Source organism: Hippoglossus hippoglossus, chromosome 6, assembly GCF_009819705.1.
Source record: "Hippoglossus hippoglossus isolate fHipHip1 chromosome 6, fHipHip1.pri, whole genome shotgun sequence".
NCBI classification, from domain to species: domain Eukaryota; kingdom Metazoa; phylum Chordata; class Actinopteri; order Pleuronectiformes; family Pleuronectidae; genus Hippoglossus; species Hippoglossus hippoglossus.
The window spans coordinates 1,544,293-1,555,047 of record NC_047156.1 but is presented as its reverse complement, the minus strand read 5'-3'; the positions used below and the strand labels follow the sequence as shown (position 1 = coordinate 1,555,047).

At 49.5% G+C, this 10,755-nt stretch overlaps 1 protein-coding gene across 1 annotated transcript in view; it reads right to left on the bottom strand.

The window, feature by feature from the left end:
- Window positions 1–1,312: 1,312 nt before the first annotated feature.
- Window positions 1,313–10,755, bottom strand: part of zfpm1 (zinc finger protein, FOG family member 1) — an 85,166-nt gene continuing 75,723 nt past the window's right edge. Inside the window, 26 exon segments of the mRNA XM_034588044.1 lie at window positions 1,313–3,354; window positions 3,356–3,445; window positions 3,447–3,512; window positions 3,514–3,861; window positions 3,863–3,919; window positions 3,921–4,039; window positions 4,042–4,108; window positions 4,110–4,297; window positions 4,300–4,453; window positions 4,641–4,709; window positions 4,711–4,740; window positions 4,742–4,798; window positions 4,800–4,847; window positions 4,849–4,917; window positions 4,919–4,987; window positions 4,989–5,086; window positions 5,089–5,365; window positions 5,368–5,543; window positions 5,950–5,967; window positions 5,970–6,018; window positions 6,020–6,192; window positions 6,279–6,453; window positions 6,455–6,472; window positions 6,474–6,508; window positions 7,548–7,799; window positions 8,068–8,164. Of these exon segments, the coding sequence (XP_034443935.1) occupies window positions 2,878–3,354; window positions 3,356–3,445; window positions 3,447–3,512; window positions 3,514–3,861; window positions 3,863–3,919; window positions 3,921–4,039; window positions 4,042–4,108; window positions 4,110–4,297; window positions 4,300–4,453; window positions 4,641–4,709; window positions 4,711–4,740; window positions 4,742–4,798; window positions 4,800–4,847; window positions 4,849–4,917; window positions 4,919–4,987; window positions 4,989–5,086; window positions 5,089–5,365; window positions 5,368–5,543; window positions 5,950–5,967; window positions 5,970–6,018; window positions 6,020–6,192; window positions 6,279–6,453; window positions 6,455–6,472; window positions 6,474–6,508; window positions 7,548–7,799; window positions 8,068–8,164 (3,276 nt within the window). The 3' untranslated portion in view covers window positions 1,313–2,877.

Sequence of the window (10,755 nt, the reverse complement as noted above, 5' to 3'; positions counted from 1 at the left end):
GAACATAAATATATTACAAAACAACTGAAAACATTAAGCACATTTTTATACAACACAGTGCAATAAAAAGGGGGGGGGGGGAAGTTTCGGAGGTTGATTTTCCAGCAAGTTCCTCAATCTGCTTCTTCTTCTACTTCTTCTACTTCTTCTTCTCTCCCTTTTAGAACCGAGAGATTAACCAGCACAACTGTAAACATGTGTCGGGTAAAAACTTCAAACTGTCGCAGAAACGAAAATCAACCAGGATTTGACTTTTAGTTTCCAGTTCTGAAAACAGATCAGGCGAACGTTCAACAGATTGACGGGGGGGTTAATGTAAAGATGGACGACATGACGGCTCCCGAAAGTGAAGCCAAAACCTCTGAGTCTCCCCCTGGTGGCTGGCGGCAGTACAGGTCATAAACCTCACCTCCTCCATGTTAGCAGATAGGACATGGACCATTCTGAAGAAATCTAAATAAATATATTTCAAAAGGTGGTTTCTGTCATTTTAGGAACTGATACGTTTGGTTTTAATTACTTATTTGAAACATCATGATTGACAGCTGAGACTGACTCGTGATTGGTCAACAGCGCATGTGGGCGGGACCTTGATGCCACAAGACGTTGGCTCCACGTGATGTCAGAAGCGTAAAGATGGCAGCTTTTGTATCCGAGATGTTTTTCCTTCATTTTGTACAGTGGGAGGATGAAGAGACATGTCGTCCCATTTGTATTTACAGTCACTGGGAGTTCACGATGTAAAACTGTAAAAGTACTTGTGTTATAGTTTGTGATTGATAGAAAGAGCAGAGTTTGATCTCAGGTCTAAAATACCTGACATTATAATATACATTTAACTCTGGATTCTTATAAAACTGCATGAATTGGATTATTTTGGTTTTATTTGTTGTGATTTGACTGTTTCGGTTGTTGTGTCTCTCATGAATTAACTTTCTAGCAACAGGTGAACGTAGCAAACGTAGCGTTTAGCTGCTAAAGAGCCAGAAGCTGGTGGAGAACAAATCCGAGCTAAAGGCTGAATATTGATCTCGGATCTACAGAGACGACAGAAACAAAAGACGAACTAAGCGAATGATCTTTGTCCATAAGAATCTCACTGGGTGACAATACAACTTTCTGACACCTGCTGAATTAAAGTCCAGATCCGTCCTGGGTTCGTACGTTTTACCGAGATATTAGCATCTTATCGATTCATTCTAACATGAACTGGTCCACGTCCTCCACTGCTGAGCATCTCAGCTACTTGTTGTTTTTAAGTTTGGAGTTTTAGTGTCCGTGAAGTTCCACATGTTGACCTGAACGAACCGAATCTCTCAGAATTTATGGGAGAAAAAAAATACCAATTTAGTTTTTTAGCTTTAGGATAAAAACACGAGTTCACAGTTCTGACTAACACTGTATTGCAACTCCAAAAGCAGCGTGGGAAACTGTGGCATTAACTGTGTGTGTGTGTGTGGTGTGTGGGGGGGGGGGCACAGTAAGTGGTTATTACAGATTCCTCGTCTGTGTGAGGCGTTTCTCTAACATGTGACTTTTCCCTGCTGAGCCTTCATTACCGGACAGAAATACAATCATCAAACAGAAAAAAAAGAAACCCAAAGCACTGATGTGTTTTGTGTCGACGTCTGTAAACGAAACGCACGGAGTCAGAGTGAGAAACTAAAGACGTGAAATGTGTGGGTTTTTTGCTACCTTAACATCGGAGGAGCTGCATCGTTCTCCCTGACGTACGAATGCAACAGTGTCAGAAACTCTCTCTTCTACGACCTGATGTGAAAAGCTGAGAGTGAGGAAGATGCTCTGATCGCGTTGCTAGTCAGCGAAGTACAAGAAGGGATAAAAATAAACACTCCACCGGTTCGCAGATCTTAGCCACTCAATATAAAGACACGAGCAGAACACGACACGCTTAACGAAGATAACAGAGTTCCAGTGTGATTACTGCGAGAAGATATTACATATCTACATTTAGAAAATACACTTCAACACAGCCGGGCTCCGAACGGTTCCCTTCCAACAGTATGAAAAATATACAAATAAAAAATACAAATACTCTCAGACACTAGGTAGTTTTCTGTTGACATGAAATCAGTGACGGACTAAAAGATAAATATTTCACATGTTTTCTCCCTTGTGTTTTAAAGAGAAAATAAAAAATTTGTGTGTATGAAAGAAGAAAGGAAAAGTCGTCCATTTGGAAATATCACCCTTCAGGAATTAGTAACATCGTGATAACATCTGTTTTCAGCTAAAAACACTTTAGCTTCTATAGTGAGCAACAAAAAAAAGAGCCAGTGTTGAACCAAAAGCATCATAGAATTATTTCTTCAGACATCATACACTATGCACAGGTCCTTAAAAAAATGAACAATGATCAGGTCTTTTCCATCGAAGAGAAACGACACCTCAGCTCAGGAAAGATTCAAATCAGCATCATCGTTACTGTGAGATCATCGTCTCCGTCCAACAGTCAGAATCTAATCACTACCATCATAAACACACATTTTAATGTCCCATAATGCAACATACAATGAGGCCTGGGAGCGGGAGATGTTGGGTATGAAGACAGAGCGCGATCTCAGGACGCTCACCAGCGTCCGTCTCAGCTCTTAGTGTCCTACAGACTTTGACCCATATAAGGAGGATTATCACTGTGTGTTCGTAACACCACCTGCAGCAGCCGGGCGTCGGGCCCGTCAGGTGAGTAACAGTCATTCATTGTCATTTATAGTCACGTCAGCTGAGCGCCAGTTTGGCACCCGAGTGGGAGGACTGGCACAGAGGGACGAGCTTCTTGGAGCTTGGCGAAGGGAAGCCGCCGCTCAGAGAGATAATGGGAGGGAAGGAGGAGGAGGAAGACGTGAACGTCTCGGCTCACTTGACGTGTTCGGCACTGTGGGAAGAGCAGTAGTATTTCTTATGAGCTATGAAAGTGGAGAGGCTGCTGAACTTGATGTTGCACAGTCGGCAGAAGCGGGAGTTACCGTTCTGGACGGGGGAGATCACTGTGGTTTTGAGGCCGTGGATCTGGGCCGACTGGGGGGAGGAGATGTGACTGGAGATCACGGTCGCGTTGGCTTTGTCTGGAAGGTGGGACGATCCCACCGTCTCCCTTAGGACCTCAGGCACAGGTGACAAAGTCAGAGAGGGAGGCGCTGGGGGGGACATGGGCAGAGGGGAGCCAGCTGAAGGTGAAGTACCCCCAGGTGAAGGAGTGCTGTTTACCAGCGGGGAAACAGGAGAATTGGTTGCGCTCCTGGCCTGCCCATTGATGCTGTCTCTGTGAACCCGGGACACCAGTCTGGACTGGCTGTTGGGGGTTGTGGAAATGGTTTGCAGCAGCTCCGTCTCTGGGACTAAGGCTGGGGCTGCGGCTGACTGCGCTGCCTGGCTGCGGCAGGGCCTCCTGCGGTGGCTGAATGGTCGCAACAAGGCTGTGGGTTCGTCCTGAAGTGTTCCATCAGGTCACCAGCGATGGGTCTGTTGGGGCAGTATGGGCAGACCCACCTGAGGAGAACCAGCACCTGCACCTTTGGCTCCAGCTCCCGGGATGGCTGCAAGCGTGGTGGTCGGATGAGGAGGAGATGTGGCGTCAGAGGCAGGTAAGGCAGACGGACGAGGGCTGGACGATGAGCCTCGAGTCTGAGCGACCCACTCAGCGGGGAGAGCCTTCGCCTCCATCGGGTGCAGAAGATCCGGCCGCTCCTGCTGAGGCCTGCTTTTGGGAGAGGTAGAGGCGGATCTCTTGAGCCTGTGAAGCTGCTCCAAGGTGTGGGGCTGGAGGTGTGGTGGCGGGGCAGTAGTAGGTTTATGAGCCAGGTAGTTCTCGATGCTGTTGAAGCTGATGCTGCAGGCGGTTGCACTTGTGATAGTCTGTGAGAGGCAGGGCAGGGAGGATGCTGCTGCTGCTGCTGTGCCCGTGGAACATCTCTCAGACGGGGCCTCTTGCTGAGGTCGATTGGGCCGTCTCTTCGGGGCTGGAGCCGCCGGGCCGCGCCAGGAGAAACTTCCTGCTTCACTGCCAAGCCCAGAACGAGGGGGACGGGGCAGAGGCAGCAGCAGAAGCAGCAGCAGCGGCGGCGGCAGCAGCAGCATTAGCTAAAGCCTTCAGTTCTGGCCATGTGGATCTCGTACATCTTCTTCCGCTTACGTGTGCGAATGGGCTGGGGATGGAAGGCTGCTCCGGTGGTCGCCTTGGCCATGTGTACGGATCGGTGGTTGGTTGGGTCGTGGCGTGACGCGCAGTTAGAAACGTTGTGAACAGTGTAGTTCTCATGACGGCTGAAGCGGATGTGCAGGCCACACAGAAGGTTCTGTTGGGATCATCTTCCAGGTCCTCGGCAGAACCGCTCGCTGGATCTCTGGCTGCCTTCGCTTGCTCTCCTCCTACGCCACCTCCTCCCACAACGTGTAGCCCCGCCTTCCCCTTCAGAAGAAGACGATATTCCCTCTCTCACTGCAGGAGTCTCTATCTTCACACTCCACCACTCTCCTGGGTTCTGTCGCTCCAGCGGGAGAGTCAGAGTCCGCAGGAGAAGCCGAGGCACGCTCTACTTGCTGCTCCGCCCTGAGGAGAGGCGGAGAGGAGCCATGTGCTCCACTGGAAGGCACCGAGGCTGAGGTGGCATCCCTCGTTAATCCAGGGCCTGAAGCCGAGGTGTCTCCTTCTGCTGGCGCCTGCTGGAGCAGTAGAGCCTCTTATGTGCAATAGAAGTTGTTGATGTTGTTGAAGGTGATGTTCGCACTCAAAGCAGGTGGCTCCTTTGTGAGGTGGAGTGGCAGCGGTGGTGGATGCAGGTGGAACCAGCAGGAAAAAACGCTGCTGGGTTGTTCTGAGGCGCCGTCGTGTCCCTGTTTCAGACGACTGTGGACCATCTCTGACATTTTTGCCAGTATTTCCGAGGCCTGTGGCAAAAATGGCCGCCTCGGGGTTAAACATGTACTGTGGCAAGAACATTGCTCCTCCGGGAAGAACCGACTCTGCAACCTCCCACAGGGGCGGGGCTGGACCCAGGAGTGGGGCTGGTTGGTTCTGCCTTCACGGTGGTGGTGGCTGGACTCTTCGGAGAACCTGATGTCGACTGGATGAGGTGGCGATGTTCCCCTTATTGTCCCTTGTTTTCCTTATTTCTTCTTGCTTCCCCTTCTCTCCACCAGCCTCCTCCTCCTCCTCCTCTCCATCCTCCGTGATCTCCATTGGTTGTATCTCTGAGTCTGAATGCGGCTCCTCCTTTATCTTCAGCTCAGTGGTTGCTGCATCAGGAGAACTGTAGTCCCGGGGAGTGGCTGAGCTGCCGTTAGCGCCCGGGCTGGACGAGTCCGGTTTAGGGACACAGGCGAGGGGCTCCCTCTCGTGAGGAGGACAGCTGAGGGGCGTCGACTAACGATGGGGGTGATTTGGCGAGGGGTGGGGCTCCTCTCGGCTGGGACCCTGACCTCCAGGTGGGTTCGGACGTGCTGCTGAAGCTGGGCGGGAGAGTCCGAGTTGTGGCCGCACACCTGACACTTCAGCACCACACCAGAGTCTCCTGGACTGAGACCTGAGAAAGAAAGTCGAGGTTAGCAAACAGTAAAACTGAGCAGCCACTGATATCGAACGCTGTTTTAACTCACACTAACACGCTTTACCACACGGCCAGAACCCCGTCAGGTTCAATCATTGTAATATTTCCTCAATGCCTAAAAGTAAATTATAACAGATCATCAGAAGAAAAAGGAAGATGTAGAATATTTCTCTCCTCCAGTGAAGTTCGGTTTTCTTTTAGCACTAACACAGATTAAAGATGGACGACAAGACAGCGCCCCCTAGTGGCTGAACTAGATCGTTTGAGAGTTCAGGTTCATAATCTGGTTCTAACCCTAACCCCACAGTATTCTCCACAATGTTCCTGGTCCAGATGGAAGTTGTGAAAACGTCTTCTAGTGACACGACAGTGTGCGACTCACCGGTGGACAGGGGCAGCTGGGAAGGCCCGGCCCCGGGGAGTAGACCTCGCTGCGGGACCCGGGCTGACACCACCATGTGGCTGGTGACCAGGTGGCTGTACAGGATGTCCCTCGTGGTGGAGACAAAGCCGCAGCCGTGACACAAGCCGTTCAGCGTGTCTGTGTGCACCTTAAGGTGGCGCTCACAGTTTGCTTTGGTGGTGAAGGCTGAGAGGCAGATGAGACAGACGAAAGGACGTTCACCTGTGGGAGGACAGAGACGGACGATGAGTCAGAGGGACAGAAAAAGAATCTGGGGGATTAGACCTCAGTGATTTCACTTCTCTCACCGCTGTGTGTGCGCATGTGGATCTCCAGGGAGCTGGCGCTGGGGCAGCTCTTGTTGCATTGTGAGAAGGGGCAGACCCGTTCGTTGGGGTACGAGTCCTTGGGTTTGTCCTGCGGCGGCGACGAGGCTGCGGCCGGCTGCTTCTGGCGGCTGGCGCAGTAATACATGAGGTGAGCCCTGCAGGTTCCTCTCACTGCTGGTACCAGATCCCACAGTCCTTACACGGGAAATGTCCTCTGATGGGGACAAGAGCAGAAACAACAGGTGAGGTCGTCACATTCACACAAACAGATAAACTGGGCATTGAAATCTTATACTAACATTTACTGTGAAATAGTTTAACATTTAATAAAATGCACATGTTTTGGTTTAACTAGCAACTTGATAAAAAACATTATTAATCAGAATTAAGTGCTGATCTTAGTCTGTAGCTGGACACGTGTCTGTCATGGTTTTCACTCCTGTCTGCTTCTTTGTTAGCGAGATGATGCAAAAATGACTCAACTCATTACGAGGACACTTGGCTGAAGGACGACTACGGGTCAGGGAAGGACTTATACATTTGAGTGTGAATTGGGATCAGGGGATGGATCCAGGAATTATTTGTTGCGTTCTTTAATATTGTGAAATAGAATTTTGTGTAAATCAGCCATGTTGACAGAACTGATATTTATTAAATCGTGCAAATTGGTGTTAATGTGTTTATATATCAAACAATTTATGTTCGTCACAAACACATCCACAAGCCACTGCTGTATCCATGGCAACAGGCCACAAAGTCCACGTGAACAACAGTTTATCAAAGATCTTCTCATTAATATTATTTGAAGTGTAACCAGACGCAGGAATGTGTGAACATGTAACGTGATCATGTTTGCGTTGAAACACAGGACGTGGCCGACAGGAAGCAGCAGAGGCTTGTGGGAAAATACTCAAAGAGCTGCAGTGTCATCTTGTGGCCGAAGAAAACATTACAGCTTTCAGACAAGTGGCAAATTACAGTAGATCCCAGTGAAGAGCCGGCCCCCAGTTTAAACTGCAGTGATCGGATGAAGAACAGCTGAGAAGAGGGTAAACTGCTGTGGATGTGGATGTGTCATGTTTTAAACTCTTCAGCTTTGACTCCACTGTAAAGAAAAGGGATCATTTGAAAATCCATCAAACTCGAATCGATAACAGAAACGACGTAAAAACACAGGATGATTTTATTGTACAAACAAGAAATTGATATATACTTTATTCTTCAGGGTTTTCATGCCTTATATACAATACTCACTATTAACAATGGCAGTAGCCAAGATGGCGGCCATGCCGGCTTGCTGTGGGAGGAGCTGAATCTCGGAGCGCAGCGCCGCCGGGTACATTGGCTCCTCCTTCACCACCGCTTGACTCTGGGTGATGAGGCCGAGCGGAGGAGAGGGCCGGGCCAGGGGAGGGGAGGAGGGGGGGGGAGGAGACAGGGACGCCAGGAGGCCTCCGCCCGCCACGAGCTCCCTGGTGACCTTACAGAACAACTCGCCACCTGAAAACACACAAAACAACTTTGAGACTTTGAACCTGAACTTCCCCCTTTCATAGCAGCTGATACGAGACTCTTATTTTAAAGAGTGGACAAAATAATAGAGACATTTGGACACTGTCCTAACGACGACTCGGGAGCGAGACACGGACTCTGAGTGGGTTCTGGTTCTGGTTCAGGTTCTGGTTCAGGTTCTGGTTCACACACAGATATACACACACACCACACACACATCACATCCCGAGGAGGCGTGTCCTCTGCCGTCACTCACCTCGGCTGTAGATGGTACAGTTGGCAGCTGAGGGGTCAGAGGTCAGAGGGACTCGACTAATCCAACAATCTGGATCTTCACACATCAACTTCGACTTCTGCAACACAAAGAAACAAGAGGACGGGAGGTGAACGACCTTCCACTGAAAAACTGTTTGTACGGACACAGAATCCAATAAGACGTGTCGGCTCCAGATTTTCTCTCTGACATCTGGAATAAAAACAGTGGTGACATTTTTCAAAGTTTGTATTTTTTTTCCCCACTTTTGGTCTGAGAAAGGTACAACATCAAATAAACTTTACTACTTTATTCAGTACATATATGTCTTGAAAGGTGAAGAGGCCAGTAACCACAGTTTCTAGATATTTAAATCGATCTTTTAATCTGCATCAAGAACAAATGACGACCACAGGACATTTTCCCACGAGAGTGACCGAGAGTAATCTGATAAGAAATGTATCAAATGTACATATTTACTTCTTAACTGCACATGTTCACATGTTAATACCTTTACATCCTCAACATGGCTTCACAGGTCAAATTAAACTGATGCTCCTCCAGCACAAGTCGTTAACAGCTTGATATGAAAACAGGAGATAATCACAGAACTCGGAGCATTAATTGTTGCCGACGGTGAAACCACAGTCACACGGTGTCGTCCGGCGTGCGGCCGCTGGTAAACACTGTTTATAAAAAGACTGGCAGCGAACAGACGGTGATTACAACCACAGATGGAAATGAGGAAATGAAGGGAGCACGGGCCGAACAAAGCCACGGAGAAAATAAAGGAGAAGAAAGAGGAGAAGAGGAAGAGAAGAGGAAGAGAGACCCCGGGGGAGAGTGAGAGAAGAAAGGGAGGAGAAAGAAGATCTGATGAGGTCGACAGGCGGCTATTCACACAGCTGCCATAATAAGATCCACAGTGGATACAGTGGACAAAGGCCGGAGAGTCGGCATCCAGTGTCTGTAGGTATGAGAGAGAGAGAGGGAGAGGGAGGGAGAGAGGGAGGGAGAGAGAGGGAGGGAGAGGGAGGGCGGAGGGAGGGAGGTGAGGGAGAGAGAGAGAGAGGAGAGAGAGAGAAGGGGGGAGGGAGAGAGAGAGAGAGAGAGAGAGAGGGAGGGGAGACAGAGAGAGAGAGAGAGAGAGGGAGGGAGGGAGAGACGAGAGAGAGAGAGAGAGAGAGAGAGAGGGAGACGAGAGAGAGAGAGAGAGAGGGAGAGGGAGAGAAGAGACAGAGAGAGAGGGAGGGAGAGAGAGAGAGAGGGAGAGAGAGAGAGGGAGAGAGAGAGAGAGAGGGAGGGAGATGAGAGAGAGAGAGAGAGAGGAGAGGAGGGAGCAGAGAGAGAGGGAGAGAGCGAGAGAGAGAGAGGGAGAGGGAGGGAGGAGGGAGAGAGAGGAGAGAGAGAGAGAGGAGGAGGGAGGAGAAGGAGAGGGAGACAGAGAGGGATGTAGAGGGAGAGAGAGAGAGAGAGAGAGAGAGAGAGGAGGAGGGAGGGGAGAGAGAGAGAGAGGGAGAGGGAGAGAGGTGAGAGGAGAGCAGAGAGAGGGAGGAGAGAGAGAGAGAGAGAGGGAGGAGGGAGGAGAAGGCGAGGGAGACAGAGAGGGATGTAGAGGGAGAGAGCGAGAGAGAGAGAGAGAGAGGAGGAGGGAGGGAGAGAGAGAGAGAGAGGGGTAGACTGAGCGAGAGAGAGAGAGAGGGAGTAGAGAGAGAGGGAGGAGGGAGGAGAAGGAGAGGGAGACAGAGAGGGATGTAGAGGGAGAGAGAGAGAGAGGAGAGAGAGAGAGTGAGGACGGGAGGGAGGGAGACAGAGAGGGGGAGAGAGAGAGAGAGAGGGAGACAGAGAGGGGGAGAGCGAGGAGAGGGAGAGCTGAGAGGAGAGAGGGAGGGAGGAGAGAGAGAGAGAGGGAGGGAGAGGGAGAGCAGGAGGTAAGAGAGAGAGCAGGAGCGAGAGAGAGAGAGGAGACATAGAGTGGATGTAGAGGGAGAGAGAGAGGGGGGGGGGGAAGAGAGAGTACAATCTTGTCTTTGTCCATATGATGGCACCAGGAGTATTTCCTCTGAGAATCACTCCCTGGACACAGGTTTATCCCACGTCCTCCATGACACACGCACAACACACACACACACAACACACACACACACACACACACACACACACACACACCACACACACACACACACACACACACACACACACACACACACACACACGTGTCACACACACATGCACGCACACACCTCATAAGCTGTTTTCAGACATGACCTGCGGGTCAGACTGAATAATAATAATAATGTTTTCAGGAAGTCAGGTTGATTTCCTTCTCTTCCAGGTGCTTACATGTTGTTTTTCTGCTGTTGCTACAAGTTTAGCTTTTAAAACAACACTAAGGAAATATAGAGAAATGATTTTAACTCAAAACAGAAGTTTCTCAGTGAACCAGAGTAACGTCCAGGTTGCAAGGAGTTCTGGGAGCGTCATAAATACGCTCGTAACATAGGAACATATATAATATATACAGTATAATATATATAATAATAAGTTAAATGATTCCCTGTCGACACACACGAGGCAGCAAAGCAACGAACAGAAACCGCTTCACAAATTAAACATCAGAAGTGAGTTATGATTCTATAACTTCCAACGAAAACGTAAAAACACAACAACACAGATATGAGAGAATGTCAT